Below are 21,673 nucleotides of genomic sequence, written 5' to 3'. Positions count from 1 at the left end.
CGCTTGGATATGTGGTCCTAATTCCGATGCATATCCGTTATTTTCACATGCGACTGCAGTCTGACCGGACAGGTCGCATTCATGCGACCTACACGTCATCAACAAGAGACAAACGTCACTATTCTGCGTTGGCTAATCCCGCCTCTTTGGTGGAAAACAACATCATTTGTACAGTTTTCAGAATTTAAATAGACTTTTATAGAATTGATCAAGCTAATGGTGGATTTGGTAGGGACCTGGATGTTGATCTGTTAGCCTGATTTAAATAAAAGTTTCTATAACTGATTTATAACTTAAACCATCCTGTATTACAAGATTATAAGATTGTTCTGGAAATTTCCAGTGATTTGACACCTTCGGTCTCATTAGTCTGCTGCCCACATTAATCAGATTATTGTGCGAGTTCTGCCGCCGCCACAAAAACCACATTGCCAGGTCTCGCCTCATCTCCATAGCAAACTGCACTGGTGTTTCTGCACCTTGAGCCAGCGCTGAGAGAAGCTGCAGAATTCAGCTGGCTATAAACAAACAATCTAAATAAATATTTATAAAAATGTAGAAAAAGTTTATTAATATGACGAAATAAATACGTGCAAATTATTAAGCCTGAATTAAGAGTTTGGTAATACAGCGGCCGCATCCCAAATGACTGCCTACTGAAGCTCGAGTGCACTATATAGGAGTTTAAAAATCCATTACTTCCTAGTAACATGTAGTGCACTTATATAGAAATTAGAGAGACATTTAGGAGTCAACCCTCGTTACCAGGCTACACGTTTTCATTTCGGTTCAGAAACAAAAACACACACGAGACCTCACACTTGAACACTAACCAGATAATTAAACACACAAAAAAGAAAATCATTAAACATGAAGAGTGCGCTTTTTTTTTTTGTTGTTGTTGTTCACGTATTACGTAGATGTGCTTATTACGTGTCAATTTGCGCAGGCGGGACACTTTCGGGTCGTTTTCCATTCATATTGGAGATCGCATACAAGTCTCATATAATTGGTAATGTGAACGGCCTAACAAAAAAAAAATCGGATTTCACGACAAATCGGATACGGGTCGTTTCAGGTTGCAGTCTGAACGTAGTGTATAAAACTGACCTTCCTTTGAGCAGATTGAGTTTCTGGAGCATCACGATTAAATGCTCAAAATGGCCAGAACAAAGTCTCGACTATGTTTTCTATTCGTTTTACAACTTATGGCGGTAAATAAAAGTGTGACTTTTCATGGAAAACAAACACAAAATTGTCTGGGTGACCCCAAACTTTTGAACGGTAGTGCACGTCAGTAATATGCGCATTGTGGTTTCGGTGTGCTCCTTCGGTCAGTCACGTTCTCGTGGCTTCAACTCACTTTGTTGTCTTTTACGATGTTACTGTGGCTAACTCGTTCATCTCTCCGTCCTCCAGCGCGTTTAAGACGGACACGCACACGCCGGGTCACCGCCTGGAGCCGGTCCAGCAGGCCGAGAGCTTCCTGGACAGAGACTACTGCCTGCCCGCGAGCGCCGCCTACAACTACCTGGACCCCAATTACTTCCCGGCCAACAGATGACAGGAGCGAGGCAGGGCCGTCGGAACCCGGGGCCGGACTCGCTTGGTCCGCTCGGCAGCACAGGCAGATCCGCTTCCAGCAGGAGGACCCTGAACCACCGCTCTGCTCGAGCTCACACGCCATCTTCAACGCAACAGGGAGGGAGCAACGTCCCCAATCGTCTCCACTCCGTTACCCAGCTGCTGTCAGGCCTCTCTCTCTGTGTGTGTGTGTGTGTGTGTGTGTGTGTGTGTGTGTGTGTATGAGTGAGAGGGTGGAGATGAAGAGGGACTCGGTGCTGACTTTCCATTCACACCAGGTTTTTAACCAGGAGGATTTGCTAACAAATCAGACGTTCTTAATTTACAGACCCTGAACACACTTTTACTAGAAGCTGCTTTTTGTTTGTTTGTGTGTGTTTGTTTTTTTTTTTCTCACCCCACCCCACCCCTACACGCCCAGACCTTACATCATGATGGATTTTTATGTTGAAGCTCCAGCCCATGAAGCACTACAGCACGGACGAGACCAGCCGAGAGACCCACTTGGTAGGTGTTAAGTGTACGGGGTGTCACTTTCTTTCTCTCAATCCCTTCCTCCTTCACTTTTTCTCGGTGTGTGTGTGTGTACTGTCGTCGATCATGTGGAGTGTACGGTGAAAATCTAGCCAGTGGTAGGTGCTGTGCCATTATTATTATTTTTTTTTTTTTAAAGCATCCGGATGATTCCATGTCACTTGTTTTAGGAAGACAAAAAGTGAAACGGTGAGAAACTCTGCTCAGTCATCACAGTTTATTATTATTATTATTATTATTATTTTCCTCATGATCCATGACAGAAGTGTATTTTTATTAATCTATTTAAACGGCAGTGATGCCAGAAAAGATGATACGGAGGCGGTGCCTGTCGTCGCCGCCGTAGCGTTCCACCTGTTATTTTATACACACAAATTTTGTTGTGCTTTCACGTAGACCATTTTGTATTGGATTTAGTTTTGTTCCCCTTCTCTTCTCCTCTCTCTTTTTGCTCCCCTCCTCTCCCCTCCTTCAATATCAGTGTATAACAGTCTGTTCTTAAATAATGTTCACATGTTAGAGGAGAACAGTGGAAATAAAAGTATGTGAAAAGTCTTTCTACACCACACGTCTGCGCTCTCGTCCTTCCCTCTACCGCTCGCCCTCAAACGTGGAATCTGAGGATGATTTTAGACTTGGTCATATAACAAAAATCACTTCTCCAGCGTGAAGAACTATTCCGTCATGTTCAAGATGTCATCGCGGGAGTCTGATTATCGGCCGTCTTTGTGAAAGGCGCGGGAACGAATGAGAAAAGTACACGCGTGCGCCACTATTATTAGCGCCGTTGCATTTAATACTTTCGGACGGCACCGGGTCTTTCCTGTAACGTTTTTATAAGGTTGGAGATGCAGAGCACGGTCCTCTTGACGTCATCCAGGGTTCTCGACCCCATCTTGTGCTCTGTCATCTTCAGGTTTTCACTGGGGATTGAGACGGCCAGGGCAGAAGCTCGGTTCTCTGCTGGAAGATCCAGTGACGTCCTGGTGTTTCATGGGGTCCATGATGCCATGGACCCTACGAAGGTTTCGGGGTCTTTGGAGGAAAAACGGCCCCAAAACATCTCCGAACCTCTTTTTGAAAAGTAACATTTTAAACAATCTCTCAATGAACACCATTCGCTTCCAAAATGTTGACCAGACAAAGGTTAATAATATAACTTGGATTACACATTTTTCAGTTTTACTCAAATTAGGGTGGTGCAAAAATGAGTACACCCCACAACATCTAGTACTTTGTACGGCCTCCATGATTTTTAATGACGGCACCGAGCCTTCTAGGCATGGAATGAACAAGTTGGCGACATTTTGCAACATCAATCTTTTTCCGTTCTTCAACAACGACCTCTTTTAGTGACTGATGCTCAACTCGTCTCTTCAGAATTCCCCAAAGAAAATAATTTCTTTCCACCACAAAGGTGAAGGCGACAAGATCAGCAAAGCTTTACTTATCAGTCAGAATATTGTCGCAAAAATTTCAGAAAGATGGAACCGCGACCATCTCACCGAGACGTCCACGGAAGTTAACACCTCGACAGGAGCGTCTTCTGATGAGAAGGGTTGAAGAAAATCGGCATGCAGTTATCTAAAGAAGTAGAAAGCCAAACTGGGGTGACTATTTCCCGTGACGCAATACGGCGTACGCTGCAGAGGAACGGCATGCACGGACGCCGTCCACGAAAGAAGCCTCTCCTAAAGCCCAGGCACAAAAAAGCCCGCCTAGAGTTTGCCAGGGCCCATGCTGACAAAGATGAAGACTACTGGGACTCTATACTCTGGAGTGATGAGACCAAGATGAATGGTTTTGGAACTGATGGCGTCGCAAAGGTTTCACTGGTGCCTACAGTGAAACATGGTGGTGGCAGTGTCCTTATGTGGGGCTGCGTTTCATTGACCAGACGTATTGCTCTATACTGAAAGAGAAGATGCTACCATCACTCCGTGCACTTTTCCAACATGACTAAACGCACATCTGTTGGATTTCTGAAGAAGAACAAGGTGAAAGTGATTCAGTGGCCGAGTACGTCTCCTGATCTGAACCCAATCGAACACCTACGGGGAATTCTGAAGAGACGAGTTGAGCATCAGTCACTAAAAGAGGTCGTTGTTGAAGAATGGAAAAAGATTGATGTCGCCAACTTGTTCATTCCATGCCTAGAAGACTTGGTGCTGTCATTAAAAATCATGGAGGCCATACAAAGTACTAGATGGAGTAGTTTTTGTTGTGGGGTGTACTCATTTTTGCACCACCCTAATTTGAGTAAAACTGAAAAATGTGTAATCTACGTTATATTAAACTTGTCAAAGGGGGTGGACTCATTTACGCTGAGCACTGTACACCAAAAAATGTAGTTGTAGTCGTGTTTGACAACCTTCAGGTGCTTAGGACTTTTGTCTTGTAATTCACCAACAGGTCCTTGGGGATTTTTGGAACATTTAGGAAATAGCTTTATTGGCAAGAAGCTATTTTGTTATAACCCATTCCCTGACTTATGAAGGTTGGCACACTTGTCCATCGTTTGATTTGTGTGCGTTTTATCTTTCCCATGTTGAGGGAATGTGGTCTCCGTGTCGCCTCGTATTTGTTCCCCAGTTAATCAGGAAGTCACGGATGACATCTTGAAAGTTCTGACGCAATTTAAATATGAAACATGCTTCAGGTACCTTGTGTTTGCGATCATTTCCGGGGGGGGCAATAATAGTGGCACTTTTTTGTTCTCTCACTGGGTTGTGTTTTAAATGACTGGTCTATTTTTCTGCTTCTGTCAAACATGTACAGTTGTGCTCATAAGTTTACATACCCTGGCAGAATCTATGATTCTTTGACCATTTTTCAGAGAATATGAATGATAACGCAAAAACATCTTTTCCGCTCGTGCTTAGTGGTTGGGTGAAACCATTTATTGTCAAACGACTGTGTTTTCTCTTTTTAAATCATAATGACAACAGAAACTACCCAAATGACCCTGATCAAAAGCTCACATACCCTGGTGATTTTGGCCTGAGAACATGCACAGAAGTTGACACAAATGGGTTTGAATGGCTACTAAAGGTAACCTGTGATCTGTTTGCTTGTAATCAGTGTGTGTGCATAAAAGCTGAGTGAGTTTCTGGGATCCAGACAGACTCTTGCATCTTTCATCCAGCCACTGACGTTTCTGGATTCTGAGTCATGGGGAAAGCAAAAGAATTGTCAACGGATCTATGGGAAAACGTAGCTGAACTGTATAAAACAGGAAAGGGATACAAAAAGATATCCACGGAATTGATAATGCCAGTCAGCAGTGTTCAAACTGTGATTAACAAATGGAAAATCAGGGTCTCTGTTAAAACCAAGCAAATGCCACAAAGTATCTCGCCGACAATACGCCAAACAGCACAGAGACGAGCCTCAGAACTTCTGGAACAAGGTAATTTGGAGTGATGGAGACCGAAATTGAACTTTTTGGCCACAACCATAAACGTTACATTTGGAGAGGTGTCAACAAGGCCTATGATGAAAGGAACACCATTCCGACTGTAAAGCACGGAGGTGGATCGCTGATGTTTTGGGGATGTGTGAGCTACAAAGGCACAGGAAACTTGGTCAAAGATGAATGCAGCACGTTATCAGCAAATACTGCAGGCAAATTTGCACTCATCAGCCCGGAAGCTGTGCATGGGACGTACTTGGACGTTCCAACATGACAACGATCCAAAACACAAGGCCAAGTCGACCTGTCATTGGCTACAGCAGAACAAAGTGAAGGTTCTGGAGTGGCCATCTCAGTCTCCTGACCTCAATATCATTGAGCCACTCTGGGGAGATCTCAAATGCGCAGTTCATGCAAGACAGCCCAGGAATTTACAGGAACTGGAGGCTTTTTGCCAAGAAGAATGGGCAGCTTTACCATCTGAGAAAATAAAGAGCCTCATCCACAACTACCACAAAAGACTTCAGGCTGTCATTGATGTTAGAGAGGGCAATACACGGTATTAAGAACTGGGGTATGTAAACTCTTGGATGTTTTTTGTTGTCATTATGATTTAAAAATAGAAAACACAGTTGTTTATCAATAAATAGCTTCACCCAACCACTAACCATGAGTGGGGGAAAAAAGTTTGTGTTATCATTCATATTCTCTGAAAAAAGGCCAAGAAAGCAAAAATTCTGCCAGGGTATGTAAACTTATGAGCACAACTGTACATTTGTAAAAATAGTGATATTAAAGCTAGATGGCCTTTCGATTTCATAAAATCAGTGACATTTGGCCACTTTGTGGCTGGGAAGGGTTTTATTTTATTTTTTTTGAGGGGATTAAAGTAAATAATGCGCATGAAATACTCGTGTCATGCATGGCCCAGTATCTTGTATTGGGTCATGGTGAAGCAGGAAAAAATAGCGGAGAATTTAGGGCCACGTCAAGAGATTAATTGTTCCAGTTTTAAAAAAAAGAAAATTGGAAGTATGTGATTTGGAATTCAGTAGCGTTCTGAACAAAACTAATTAGGTGTTGGGGGGTAAAATAAAATCTGAAATGCAGTCTACCCTTTAAATCTTTAAAGGAAGAGATTCACACTGTGGCCACAAGATGGCGGTGTTATAAACAAACCTCAAATTTGACTGTCGAGTAACTGTCCGAAAGGAATCAAAGATGGTAACCATGGAGACACTATTTACATTTCTTCCTCAGACTGGTTTATAAGATATGAAATCTTTATTTCAGAAGGAATACAGTAACAGCAGGATTTCAGTGTGAAACTCGTCCGCTCTATCAGCCTGGGCCGAGAGACTGGTCGAGACAAGTACAAAGCCTGTGAAGTTTTTACACAAAAGCAACTGGTTTAATGCTTTTCTGACATGCTTACAGAGCAGGTAGTAGATGGGAAGAGAGTGAATGAGAAGTATTGCTCCATTTCCAACTTTCTGTCCATCTGGTTACAATATAAATGCTGCAAGTCCAAACTTGAGTCAAATCGTGTTTATTTACAGGGATTTTGTGCACTTGTTCAGGAAAGACTTCGCGGACGGAGAAAATCTCTCCGTCCTAAATCAGCTTCATCGTACAGGTGTTGCAACGATTACGTTCGAGTCGTGGGCGTCGCTTTAAACTATTAATAAAATACTCAAATGTGTACAGCATGCTTTTTCACACAATCCCTATTCTGCATCATCCAAAATTTCCTGAAGATCACGAGAAGGAAAAATACATTTTTTTTTTTTTAACAATATTGCAAAGTCAAATCTGTTACAAAGACCAAATCTCAACCCGGTTTAAATTCGTGCAAATCCAAAATTTCATTGCATCTTTTGAAACGTCTCGGACTTACGAAGAACGGCGTTTTTTTTCAGAAAGCTTAAAATACAGTTACATGTTTTCAACTTGTGTATGAAAATCAGTATTCTGACCAAAAAAAAAACACTTCTCCTGCATTATGATCGGTTAGGATTATTAGAGTATGTTAAAGCCACGTCCACCTTTGATCATTCTGTTTCCTTATTAGCCAAGTCCTGCAAAAACGTTCTAATTGTATAACTATCAAGAAAGTCGTCTTGGTTTAGAGCTCCGTAACGTGTACTCACTAGCCGATCTAATACAGGAGGCGGAGTTTGTTGGAATACGGAGAGAGAGAGAAGGATAAATGATGTGTCTCGGTCCATGCTAGGTGGAGCTTAAGTAGTTCATACAGAGAGCTAACGTTGGTGGAGCAGAGAGAAGGTCTGAGCGTGAAGTCACAGCTTGTTCCTTTTCCAATATGACGGTGATGCTGAGGAGTGATGTTCTGTCGAGCTCCATGGTGTTTTAACAGGAGTCCAGGACCAGGCAGATCTGCTCAAATACATCTTCAGGGGGCTGTTCGGCATCAATCTACAGACAGGAAGAGGGAGATGAAAGACTGTTTGGATTTTTGCAGTGAAAAGTAGGCCATTGTGCCACATGAGGCCTGTGCCACGTGCACGCTCTCTTTTTTTCCTCATTATATCCAAATCTGTCAGGAGTAAAACACCTGGGATGTGCGGTTACAGGAAAATAATCAGCATTGAGCTGCAACCAACCCTGATACTGATTTATTGTCCTAACAGCGTGTCAAGTGTTTTATTCCTCTTATAATACATAGAGCCAAATTACTCAGTTCTGATTGGTCGTATTTCTTTTAAAAAAAAAAAAAAATTGGGGGGGGGCCTTTTTTCACCTTTATTGGATAGGACAGTGTAGAGACAGGAAATGAGTGGGAGAGAGAGACGGGGAGGGATCGGGCAATGACCTCTGGTCGGAATCGAACCCGGGTCCCCGGATTTATGGTATGGCGCCTTATCCACCTGAGCCACGACGCCCCCTGGTCGTATTTCTGAAATGCTATTGGCTAGTTCGTTGCTTGGTTACAAAAATTAGCAAATTGTCAACAAAACGTCTGACTCAGCAATGCCGCGTTTCGCTATGTTTGATGAAGAAATGATAACCAATTGAAAGCTGCAAGCGAAAATGCCAAAAAGTATGAATTTTTGGCTTTCCGTGTTTAAGAAATGGGCCGCAGAAAGACAACTAAACGAGACTCGAGTGGCGTATGAATGCTGAGAGTTGGACAAGGTGCTATCGCAGTTTTATGCAGAAGTGAGGAAAAACTACGAACCAGACTCTCTTAAAGCAATGCAGGTAGCATCTGAGACGAGAAATATCTGGGATCGGTCCTGAAAGATGTTCCTTTTCAAGAATCTCGAGGGAAAAGTGAGAGATTTGCGAAAACAAGATTTGTCATTCAACGTTTTCTGAACCAATGTTGTGAACTTGAATGGCTTCCTTAGTATGAATTTGGCCCCATACATTATAAACAAGTCATCGTATGGTTCCTTGTAAAATTAATCCTTAATTTTACTCAGCCCCATACGATTACTTGTACCACAGCAGTCAGTCAACAAGAACATTCATCTTTTACGTATTTAAAAACAGCTGTACGGTTTTTAATCCCTTTTTAGTTATGGAACGTCATTGAGCTAAATTGGTTCCTTCACCCTCCCTTCCCCAAGTTAACAAGACAAAACAAAGCTTGTTTTGGTGCTAGGAAACCATGAAGCGTAAACACACTGTCCTGAGCGAGTTTTGGTTGTTACTAAGCTCCTTCCAAAAGTTAGAGCACTAAATCATACATGTTTATTTCACGTTGGTGGGTGTTGGACTGCCATCTTAAAGCTGGTTGCCAGGTTTGTGCGAACAGTTTGACCCTGAATTATAGGTTCTCTCTGCTGGAAACCAACCAACCCCTTGTGTTTCACAAGACTGGGGGGAGAGAATGTCCTTCCTTCCAGTTCTCACCATTTTGCTACTTGCCCTGTCCAATTTGATCTGGCAAAGGAGTCTGTTCGCTGCATTGTGAAGCAAGTACCCCTGACCCTCACCTTGTGCAGGAGCCCGAGTGTGTCGTAGTGGGTGGCCACGGGGGTCACGGTGCTGCAGAAACTCTCCACACGGAGACGGGCGTCCCTGTGGCAGGCGTCTGTGGGGCGCAGGCTGGACATCGCCCTCTGCTGGAGACGTCTCGTCATGGTGGGCACCAAGCAATCGAGTAGTAGGACGGCGCTGGGCTGGCCCAACTATCTCAGACACACACACAGTCAGGACTTTTATCAAACCTCAGAAGGAAGGTAGTAGCTTTACTTTGGGTGTCTGTACACTTTTCTGGCCCTGAGCTTCAGGATTCTCTACAATCTTCTATGTCTACATAGACTTTTGTGGGCAGAGTAGTCACCGAGTCCTGTCTTCACAGGTTTGAATTGGTCACTAGTGGGTGAACATGAGTGTGTTTGACTTGAAAAGCTGGAAGAAATGTCCGTCAAGTAAGGATACATCAAGCTTATGTAAAGAGTCAGAATTTACAGTCTTGACCCTTCACTGTTCTCGATGGGATTAAGACCTGGGGGGTTTCCTGGCCATGGACCCAAAATTTCAACGTTTTGTTCCCCGAGCCACTTGGTTATTACTTTTGCCTTGCGACACGGTGCTCCATCATGCTAGAAAAAGCATTGTTCCGCACCAAATTGCTCCTAGATTGTTGGGAGAAGTTGCTCTTGGAGGATGGTTTGATACCATTCTTTGGCAAACTTGTAAGTGAGCCCAGTCCCTTGGATGAGAAGTGACCCTACACATGAATAGTTTCAGGATGCTTCACTGTTGGTATGACAGGACTGTTGGTAGTGCTCACCGGGCAATCATTTTTCCAAATGTCCCAAACAGTCTCAAGGGAGGCATTCGTCAGAGAAAATAACTTGACCCCAGTCCTCTGCAGTCTGCCAACAGTTATTTTCTCTGATGAAGCCCCGTTCAGACTGTTTGGGACATCTGGAAAAATGAATGTCCAAGAGCAACCGGGTGATGAACAATGCTTTTTCCATCATGATGGAGCACCGTGTCACAAGGCAAAAGTGGTAACTACAGTGGCATGCAAAAGTTTGGGCACCCTTCCTGAAAATGTCTGTTACTGTGAATAGTTATGTGAGCAGAAGATGAACTGATCACCAAAAGGCATAAAGGTAAAGACATTTCAGCATTTTCTGCATGATGTGTATTATTTTTGTTTTGTACAATCGATAGAGTGGGGGGGAAAAAAAAGAAAAGGCACACCAGGCGAAAGTTTGGGCACCCCAATACATTTGCGTTCGCAGGTAACTTTTACCAAGGTTCCAGACCTTAATTAGCTTACTGAGCTGTGGCTTGTTCAAATTCTTCGTTAGGAAAGGTCAGATGATGCAGATTTCAAAGCTGTATAAATTCTCTGACTCCTCGAACTTGTCCCTAAAATCAACAGCCACGGGCCCCTCTAAGCAACTCCTTCGCATTCTGAATAATAAAATAATTGACGCTCACAAAGCAGGAGAAGGCTACAAGAACATAGCAAAGTGTTTTCAGGTAGCTGTTTCCTCAGATTGAAATGGCAGTTAACAGAAACGGTGGAGATCAAGGTGAGGTCTGGAAGATGAAGAAAACTTTCTGAAAGAACTGCTCGTTGGATTGCTAGAAAGGCAAATAAAAACCCCTGTTTGACTGCAAAAGACCTTCAGAAAGATTTAGCAGACCCTGGAGTGGTGGTGCACCGTTCTACTATGCAGTGACACCTGAACAAATATGACCTTCATGGGAGAGTCATCAGAATTCAGTGTCTGAAGTTTGCAAATGAACATCTAAATAAGCCTGATGCATTTTGGAAACGAGTCCTGTGGACTGATGAAATCAAAATAGAACTTTTTGGCCACGATGTGCAAAGGTATGTTTGGAGAGAAAAGGGGGCCAAACTCCAGGAAAAGAACACCTCTCCAACTCTGAAGCATGGGTGTGGATGGATCATGCTTTGGGGTTGTGTTGCAGCCAGTGGCACAGGGCACATTTCATTGGTCGAGGGAAGCATGGATTCGAATAAATACCGGCAAATTCTGGAAGCGAACGTCACACCATCTGTAAAAAGGTTGAAGTTCAAAAGAGGACGGGTCCGACAATAAGACGATGATCCAAAACGCACCTCAAAATCTACAATGGAATCCCTCAAGAGGCCCAAGCTGAAGGTTTTGCCCGGGCCCTCACAGTCCCCTGACCTAAACATCATTCAAAATCTGTGGATAGATCTCAAAAGAGCAGCGCATGCAAGACAGCCCAGGAAACTTGTCGAACTGGAAGCCTTTTGCAAGGACGAATGTGTGAAAATCCCCCAGGTAAGAACTGAAAGATTATTAGCCAGCTACAAAAAGTGTTTACAAGCTGTGATCATTGCCAAAGGGGGCGTTACTAGGTACTGACCGGGCAGGGTGTCCAAACTTTTGCTTCGGGCCCGTTTCCTTTTTTGTCATTTTGAAAATGTAAAAGATAAATTGTTTTTGCTTAAAATATAAACGGAATGAGTCAACTTTATTCCTTTGGGAGATCATTTCATCTTGCTTAACTGCTCACAGTTACAGCAATTTTGACTAGGGGTGCCCAAACTTTTGCATACCACTAAGTGGCTCAGGGAACAAAACACAGAAATTTTGGGTCCAGGGCCAGGAAACTCCCCCGGTCTTACTCCTGTCGAGAATCTGTGGTCAGTCCTCAAAAGTGGGTGGACACAATGCCAAAAATTGTGAACAAGCGTGTACTTCTGTATATGGCGTTGAGAACATCACCGCAACAACTGCACACATTTCCAATTTCTTTTCGTCTTGGATGAAATGGAGCGTCCTAAACCTCTGATTTGCTTTGGTCTGAGAAAATAAACCGACATCTTCAACCAATCAGGATGAAGAACTTGACTGCATCATGGTACAAACTTGGACTAAGTATCCGTGTGGCCCAGCAGCAGGTTCTCTTAGTGTGTGCTTGGTGGTGATCTAGCATGCACACTGACCTTGGCCTCGTAGTCCTCCGCCTGTCTCAGATCCCGCGGGAAGCCGCTGACCAGGAATCCTTTCCCCTGTCGCACCGTAGACTCCATCGACTGGCACAGCAGATCCAACAGCGTCTCCTACAGCAGTGGATCAACACCCACCTGTAAATTTGCCCACCTACAGTACGTGACCTTAAAATCTAAAAACGTTATTTCTTGAATTTGGTAAGAGAGAGATTCATTTTATCTGACTCTGCATCAAGTACCTCCTGAATAATTAATGAGGGCTAAGTGCAGCGCTTCAGTATGGCTCATAATTTGGTAACAAATAAGCGAGACGACTTTTTTTTTTTTTTTTTTATCGCAGTCGAAGTCAGAGATGCTCATTAATTATTCATGAAATGCGGCCGAACTTCCTCAGACGGTATGATGTGAGGAAGTTCGGGAAGCAGAATGCTAACGCGAGGTGTAGTCAGGGGCCTAAATCCATCTTTGGATGAATTCATGGTTCGACATCCTGTACAAAAATGCTTGAAGATTTTTTTTTTTTTTGAGATGAAACAATAATAATCGTGGTGGGGGGATTTCTTAAGTGTAAATTGGTAATTAAAGCCAATGTATATTTCATACGCAAACAGATGCGAAGTCAGATGCCTGGCTCGCAAAAGTAGATCATGATGTCCTTGTTGCTAGGCAACTCCACTGAATCATAACTCAACAGATGAGCTTGGAGACCTTGGTGAGCCACATGCCAAACGCTCAGATGAGCAGCATATCCAGTGGTACAAGACATGCCTATTGAGTCCTGTCAAGGTTGGATGGACGGTTCGCACCTCAGGAAGTTGTCGTCCCGTCTCGAGCAGTTCTCGGAGGAAGCGTCCCCGGTCGCTGTGCGACTGCAGCTCGCTGCACAGCAGGTCCCCGGGACAGAGACGCTTCAAACCGTAACGCTCCTCCATCTTCTCACACTGCAGGGCTTTACCTGAGCTGGGACCACCTAAACACACGCGCATTCAAATAAGCATGAGCATAACAAGACACTGGAACACAGTTTGCTTTGTCACAGTGAGCTTGTTTGCATAATGGTGGCTTGTATGACGCCAATATTACGATAAGTGAGGACTAACATGCTGTTGGAGGAAAATTATGACTATAACTGATAACGGCAATCAAACAGTTTCTGTTCCAACCCTTAATTTGATAAATTTTCCATCATCAACGCTACTGACGAAACGTATAAAACCGCAGTTCCCTGAACAGGTCAGACGCTGAACAATTTATTTTATAACACTACCATGAGGAATCCAGACGAGAGCGCAGGAGAAAGTCACAGCGGTGCAAACAAGTCTGGGTTATTTTTAGCACGACGAACGCCAACCTTGCTTCGAAATCTATTATATGACGCTAGATCCTCATCAGTCACTTTATTATTACAGCCCCAAAGGTTCAGCTACGTTATCCAGTAATAAACTAGAGCACGAATGCATTTTTTCCAGAAAATTGCTCTGATTGAGACCGTGACATGATGCTCTGTAGGAAAAGAGCAGGATCGTCCCGCTGAGCCTGCCTGCTTGACAAGTTCATTAATCTTTAACGCCAAACCCCCAGTTAACGGAGCACAGCGATGCTGACGAACCGGATAACTAGCTTTCCTTTCGTGCAGAGTTTGTGCTCTTGGAATCTGCTCTAATCTGAGGCTCCAGTGCTAACGTGCCCTTCTGCTGTTGGGGCTCATCCACCTCAAGGTTTGCGTTCTGGGAGAGTTTTCTGCTCAGCACGGTCCGGTTGGAAAGAGTGCTCGAGTTACTGTAAACTCCCTTCTGTCCCGTCTCATCACCGAGCCGTTTCCTGCTCCCTGGATGGTTTTTTGTTTTCCGCACCATTCTGTGTAAACTGAAAATCCCGTTTCTGAAATACTCAAACATACACTTGTGTTCAAAATAATAGCAGTCCAACAAGACTAACCAGATCAATCACTGTTTTTGGTGGAAATTATATATTACTACATGGCAAATAATTTACCAGTAGGTGTAGTAGAGTCGTAGAAAACCAACAGACCCAACATTCATGATACGCATGCTCCTGAGTCTGTGTAATCGAATAATTAAGTGAAAGGGGCGTGCTCAAAATAATAGCAGTGTGGAGTTTAATTAGTGAGGTCAGTCAGGTGGCCCTAATTTAAGGATGAAGCAGCCCATGTTGTACATCCATTTCTCTCTGAAAACCTGAGAAACATGGGTCGTTCCAGACATTGTTCAGAAGAACAGCGTGCTTTGATTAAAACGTTGATTGGAGGGGTAAAACGTATACTGTAAAGAAGTGCAGAAAATGATGGGCTGCTCGGCTAAAATGATCTCCAGTGCTTTAAAATGGACAGCAAAGCCAGAGAGACGTGGAAGAAAACAGAAGACTACCATTCGAATGGATCGAAGAATAGCCAGAATGGCAAAGACTCAGCCAATGATCAGCTCCAGGGTGATCAAAGACGGTCTGAAGTTACCTGTGTGAAGCTAATCTATCGGCAAGAAGCTCCCGCAAAGTTCCACTGTTAAAAAAAAAAAAAAGACGTGCTGAAGAGGATACAATTTGCCAAAGAACACATCGACTGGCCTAAAGAGAAATGGAAAAACATTTTGTGGACTGATGAAAGTAAAATTGTTCTTTTTGGGTCCAAGGGCCGCAGACAGTTTTTCAGACGACCCCCAAACACTGAATTCAAGCCACAGTACACTCTGAAGACAGTGAAGCATGGTGGTGCAAGCATCAGGATATGGGGATGTTTCTCTTACTGTGGTGTCGGGTCCATTTATCGCATACCAGGGATCATGGATCAGTTTGCATATATCAAAATACTTGAGGAGGTCATGTTGCCTTATGCTGAAGAGGAAATGCCCTTGAAACGGGTGTTTCAACCAGACGACGACCCCAAACACACCAGTAAGCGAGCAGCATCAGGGTTCAAGACCAACAAAATGAAAGTCATGGAGTGGCCAGCCCAATCCCCGGACCTTAATCCGATAGAAAACTTGTGGGGTGACATCAAAAACGCCGTTTCTGAGGCAAAACCAAGAAATGCAGAGGAATTGCGGAATGTTGTCAAATCATCCTGGGCTGGAATACCTGTTCACAGGTGCCAGAAGTTCTCAGAAACCGTGGTTATACAACGAAATATTAGTTTAGTGATTCACAGGAATACTAAACCCTGAAGATTTTTTCAGTTTATACAGTAAATATTTGGAGTTTGTAATGAAAAATGCAGACACTGCTATTTTTTTGAACAGCTCAATGTTCATTTTCTGTAAAGTAATTAAAACATTGATACATTTTGCTTCATGTTTTGATGTAGAATAGAATGTGCAGTGTTCCCAATGCATGGAAATAAAAACTATTATAAGGATTTTGAGCTTTACTCACGTTTTTAAACACACTGCTATTATTTTGAACACAACTGTACTTCCAGCCTTCAGCGAAGCTTTTATCAATAAATGTTAAAAAAAAAAAAAAAAGGTCACTCATGGACAGTGTCTTGCGAAAGTATTCAGCCCCTTGGTGTTTGTCCTGTTTTGTCGCATTACAAGCTGGAATTAAAATGGATTTTTGGAGGTTGAGCACCATTTGATTTACACAACGTGCCTACCATTTTAAAGGGGTGAAATTGTTTTATTGTGAAACAAACACTAACACTACGTTCACACTGGAAGGCTTAATGCTGAAATCCGATTTTTTTTTTTTTTGTGAGGTCGTTCACTATGGTCATGAGCTTTGGGTAATGACAGAAAGAACAAGATCGCGGATACAAGCGGCTGAAATGAGTTTCCTTCGCAGGGTGGCTGGGCGCTCCCTTAGAGAGAGGGTGAGAAGCACAGTCACTCGGGAGGAGCTCGGAGTAGAGCCGCTGCTCCTCCACATCGAGAGGAACCAGCTGAGGTGGCTCGGGCATCTTTTTCGGATACCTCCTGGACGCCTCCCTGGGGAGGTGTTCCAGGCATGTCCCCCCGGGAGGAGGCCCCGGGGAAGACCCAGGACACGCTGGAGGGACTATGTCTCTCGGCTGGCCTGGGAACGCCTCGGTGTTCTTCCCGAGGAGCTGGCTGAGGTGTCTGGGGAAAGGGAAGTTTGGGCTTCCATGCTTAGACTGCTGCCTCCGCGACCCGGTCCCGGATAAGCGGAAGAAGACGAGAGACGAAAGGTCGTTCACATTAACAAATATATGCGACTTGTATGTGATCCTCAGTATGAACGAAAAGCGACCTAAAAGCGTTCCGCATGCGCATTGCAGGATACGACGACGTCACACGCAGTGAGCATGGCCAGTGTTTACGGAAGTAACCTAAAGTTTCCTGTGTATGACAGTAGCCAGCATGGAGTACCTGGCGATGATGCAGTTGTTGTTGCGACGGAGCCAGAACATGCACAATAGCCTGATGTTAAGGAGGAGGAGGTTGAGAAGGAAGAGGGCAAGGGTTTTGGCTCAGGCGTTCTGCCGGGGTAGTGACTGCCACCTCCGTTCAAAGGAACATCAAAGGCATGTTGTAACTTTTTTTTTTGAGAGACCCGCCGCCTACTTCAGCGCAGAATAGTGACGTTTGTGGCTTGTTGATGACGTGTAAGTCGGATGAATGCGACCTGGCGGTTCAGACTGAAGTCGCATATGAAAAGATCGGATAGGAATCGGAATTAGGACCACATATCCAAACGGCCTGGGTCGGATTTGAAAAAATCGGATCTGTGTCGTTCATATTGTCAATAAAAGATCGGATACAGGTCACATATGGGCGAAAAAAAAATCGGATTTGAGTCACTTCAGCCTGCAGTGTGAACGTAGTGCAAGATGAAAAAAAAAAAAACCCAGAAATTTGGACTGTGCATAAGTATTCACCTCCTACCAATTCACAAGTTACATAATTATTATTTAAGCTCCACCTGTGCGCAATCAGTGTCACATGATGTCTGTATAAATCAACCTGTTCTGGAAGGACCCTGACTCTGCAACACGACTAAGCAAGCAACATGAAAACGAACGAGCCTCCAAGCAGGCCAGAGACAAAAGTACGGAGAAGTATAGATCAGGGTTGGATTATAAAAAAAGATCCCAAACTTTGAATATCCCAGGGAGCACCATTACAAACCTGACGAGAAGGCCCCGCCCACCAAAACGCACAGACCGGGCAAGGAGGGCATTAATCAGAGATGCGACAAAGACACCAAAGAAGCTGCAAAGATCCACAGCACCACTTTTAAGCCGTACACGCCGCAGTGGCCAGAAAAAAGCCATTGCTTAAGAAAACACATTTGGAGTTTACCCAACAGCATGTGGCAGACTCCCCAAACACATGAAAGAAGATTCTCTGGTCAAATGAGACTAAAATTGATCTTTTTGGCCATCATCGGAAACGCCCTGCGTGGCGCAAACCCAACACCCTGAGAACACCATTCTTAAAGTGAAGCATGGTGGTGGCAGTATCATGCTGTGGGGATGTTTTTCATCTGCAGGGACAGGAAAGATGGATGGCACTAAATACAGGGCAATTCTGGAGGAAAACCTGTTTGAGTCGGCCAGAGGTTTCAGACTGGGACGAAGGTTCACGTTCCAACAGGACAACGACCCTAAACGTACTGCTAAAACAACATCGAAATGTTTCCGTTTAAAACACTCGAATGTCTTGGAATGGCCTAATCAAAGCCCAGACCTCAATCCAATTGAGAATCTGTGGCACAACTTGAAGATTGCTGTACACCAACCCAACGCAACCCATCTAACTTGAAGGAGTTGGAGCAGTCTTGCCTTGAGGAATGGACAAAAATCCCACTGGCTAGATGTGCTAAGCTAATAGAGACGTACAGCTGGAATTGCAGCAAAAGGTGGCTCTACAAAGTATTGACTTGGGGTGAATACCTATGCACACTCCAGATTTTTTTTTTTTTTTATCTTATTGTTTGTCACACAGTAAAAATTTTTACCTTAAAAGTGGTCGGCATGTTGTGTAAATCAAATGGTGCCAACCCTCCAAAAATCCATTTTAATTCCAGCTTGTAATGCGACAAAACAGGACAAACACCAAGGGGATGAATACTTTTGCAAGACACTGTACATTGTGTGTACGTAAAAATGCCTTTCTGAAGCTATCACTCTACAACAGAATATAGTGACCGGCCTTAATGACACTGTGTGAAGAGAAATAAATGTGAACGTTTTTTTAAAAAAAAATTCAAAATAACATTTAAATTTCAGCCCAATTGTATAAAATGTCACACGGTAGCTTTGTCTGCGCTGTTGCTTTGAGATGGTGCTGTGTAACGGAGAGAAGTGAACATTGACAAAGTGCTAACGAGGTGAGATTTAATTAAAAGGTTTTGTCACTAGACTTACCGATCACGAAGATGACCTTTGGTTTCCTCTTCTCAATGGGCAAACCTGACCGAGAAACACAACGTCACAAAGTCACGTGCATGTTTGTACTGCATTTAAAGCTCCTTTATTTTTGTTCACGCAGCTCTAGCTAGCCTCGGTAACTTTTTGACGTGATGGTCTTGTTCTCCACACCGGCTGGATAAAATACCATCAGCCTCGGAGCTGTATGAAGCACTGAAGGGAGCGAGGAAACTCACTCCGAAGCTGCTAGTTTTAGCTAGCTAGCTAAAATGAACATGCTATTTATTATTTAGTGTTGCGTTATGACATCACAGATCATCAGGTTGGTCCTTAAATGCGATGTTGGGATGCAAAATATTTTTCCGCAAGTAGCCTGCAGTACTGTTTTCTACCACAGAGGGCGACAAATCTCACCATGCATACTTTAAATGTCCTGGTTGATAAAAGTTGACTGCGTGATACTGCTGGCTGGGGTTTTTCATACCGCTACCGTAGTCTACATATAATCTTGTCGAGGCAGTGGCTCAGATGTCCGTAAATAACTTGCCAAAATGACTGCTGTGTCAGAGGGACTCTGAGGCAGAATTGCTGATCTGTGCTTTCCTACTGCTCGGAGCACTTGCACTGATTTATTCCTGGAGTGCAATTTCAGTTAATGCTCACGCTGATGTTTGCAGTGAGCCAGTAGGACAGTGTGTTCGAATAAAGCACTTACGTTCTGCCGTATGTTCTGCGTATCCCGCCGCCTCTGCCTGCTCCTCCTCCTCTTCGATAGCCTGCACAAAAAAAACCCCCAAAAAACCCCACCACACCATCAGTGTTATAGCAGCCACTAAGAGACGCTCACGAGTCACAATAACGTCCGAGCCACGAGCTTAAATCTCTTCCCAGGAGCCATCACATCGTCTCTGATAGGAATTCCGTTGCGTTCAACAGACTCCTGCAGCCCATTCCTGTTCACGTTCACTCAGCGGGAGTGAGAATCGGACACCACAGCCATTTAAACAGCGTGCGTGTAACATATTCGCACTCGGTGTTGTTTTGCAGGTCTTCCGACTACAGCAAGGCAGCATTATATATTTGGTACATACCGATAATTGGTAATATAACGCAATACATCGCAATATTCTAATTATCGCTGTTGCTTTTGTAGTGCAGAGTCTAATCTTTGACTTGAGCCCATGTTTTTGTTTATATGTAGATTTTACTACAATGTAAACTTATTTTAAAATCAAATAACATCGATCACGACATCGTAATGGGCGGCACGGTGGTGTAGTGGTTCGCGCTGTCACCTCACAGCAAGAAGGTCCAGGTTCGAGCTCCGTGGCCGGCGAGGGCCTTTCTGTGTGGAGTTTGCATGTTCTCCTCGTGTCCACGTGGGTTTCCTCCGGGTGCTCCGGTTTCCCCCACAGTCCAAAGACATGCAGGTTAGGTTAACTGGTGACTCTAAATTGACCGTAGGTGTGAATGTGAGTGTGAATGGTTGTCTGTGTCTATGTGTCAGCCCTGTGATGACCTGGCGACTTGTCCAGGGTGTACCCCGCCTTTCACCCGTAGTCAGCTGGGATAGGCTCCAGCTTGCCTGCGACCCTGTAGAACAGGATAAAGCGGCTAGAGATAATGAGATGAGATGAGACGACATCGTAATTTCATCCATCCATCCATCTTCTACCGCTTATCCGGGTCGCGGGGGTAGCAGCCTAAGCAGAGCAGCCCAGACTTCCCTCTCCCTGGCCACCTCCGCCAGCTCTTCAGGGGGAATACCAAGGCGTTCCCAGGCCAGCCGAGAGATGTAATCTCTCCAGCGTGTCCTGGGTCTGCCCCGGGGTCTTCTCCTGGTGGGGCATGCCCAGAAAACCTCCCTTGGGAGGCGTCCAGGGGGCATCTTAACAAGGTGCCCAAACCACCTCAACTGACTCCTTTCGATGTGGAGGAGCAGCAGTTCTACTCGGAGTCTCTTCCAAATGACCAAGCTTCTCACCCTGTCTCGAAGGGAGAGCCCAGCCACCCTGCTGAGAAAACTAATTTCTACCGCTTGTATCCGCGATCTCATTCTTTCGGTCGCTACCATAACTCGTGACCATAGGTGAGGGTGGGAACGTAGATGGACCAGTAAATTGAGAGCTTTGCCTTTTGGCTCAGCTCTCTCTACGACAACAGACCGGTTTAGCGTCCATCACTGCTGACGCTGCCCCGATCCTTCTGTCCAACTCCTGCTCCCCCTTACCCTCGCTCGTGAACAAAACCCCGAGACACTTAAACTCCTCCACTTTAGGTAGCAACTCCCCACTGACCTGCAGTAGGCACGCCACCTGTTTCTGGCTGAGCGCCATGGCCACGGACTTGGAGGTGCTGATCCTCATCCCAGCAGCTTTGCACTTGGCTGCAAACCGTCCCAGCGCATGCTGTAAGTCACAGATTGATGAAGCCAACAGGACCACATCAGCCGCAAAAAGCAGACATGTCATCCTGATGCCACCAAACCAGACACTCTCCGCCCCTTGGCTGCACCAAGAAGTTCTGTCCATAAAAGTTATGAACAGAACTGGTGACAAAGGACAGCCCTGGCGGAGTCCAAAATGTCGTAATTTTATTTTTAGCTATTTCTAGCTGCACAGTTTGACATCGTGTGTCAAGTCATGTTGAAGTGTAGAGTCCAGACTTCAAAACAATAAACATCTTGTTTGTTGTTTTATTACAATTCAAATGCAGTAAATGTGTGATCTGCTTTGTCTTGTTTGCAGCATTGTAGTCGAGTCACTAAACCTCGAGTCCCCAGTGTTCAAGTTGAGGCTGAGAACAAAACTAACTGCGCCATTAGACGGTGGCTGTTTTAGCGCTATGTTTGTTCCTG

General features: G+C 44.4%; 2 protein-coding genes across 5 annotated transcripts in view; one reads left to right on the top strand and one right to left on the bottom strand.

Annotated features, from left to right (window-relative positions):
- Positions 1 to 2,681, top strand: part of zzz3 (zinc finger, ZZ-type containing 3) — a 39,263-nt gene extending 36,582 nt beyond the window's left edge. For all 4 annotated transcript variants that reach the window (XM_060928990.1, XM_060928982.1, XM_060928998.1 and 1 more), the window contains one exon: positions 1,420 to 2,681. In XM_060928990.1, the coding sequence (XP_060784973.1) occupies positions 1,420 to 1,564 (145 nt within the window). In that variant the 3' untranslated portion in view covers positions 1,565 to 2,681. The remainder of the gene's footprint in view (positions 1 to 1,419) is intronic.
- Positions 2,682 to 6,795: 4,114 nt separating this feature from the next.
- Positions 6,796 to 21,673, bottom strand: part of ak5 (adenylate kinase 5) — a 109,427-nt gene continuing 94,549 nt past the window's right edge. Inside the window, exons 9-14 of the mRNA XM_060928967.1 lie at positions 19,532 to 19,592; positions 18,814 to 18,858; positions 13,277 to 13,440; positions 12,465 to 12,581; positions 9,493 to 9,687; positions 6,796 to 7,966 (exon numbers count right to left, since the gene is read on the bottom strand). Of these exons, the coding sequence (XP_060784950.1) occupies positions 7,901 to 7,966; positions 9,493 to 9,687; positions 12,465 to 12,581; positions 13,277 to 13,440; positions 18,814 to 18,858; positions 19,532 to 19,592 (648 nt within the window). The 3' untranslated portion in view covers positions 6,796 to 7,900. The remainder of the gene's footprint in view (positions 7,967 to 9,492; positions 9,688 to 12,464; positions 12,582 to 13,276; positions 13,441 to 18,813; positions 18,859 to 19,531; positions 19,593 to 21,673) is intronic.

Source organism: Neoarius graeffei, chromosome 1, assembly GCF_027579695.1.
Source record: "Neoarius graeffei isolate fNeoGra1 chromosome 1, fNeoGra1.pri, whole genome shotgun sequence".
Classification (NCBI taxonomy): Eukaryota; Metazoa; Chordata; class Actinopteri; order Siluriformes; family Ariidae; genus Neoarius; species Neoarius graeffei.
This window is presented reverse-complemented; position numbering and strand designations above follow the sequence as displayed.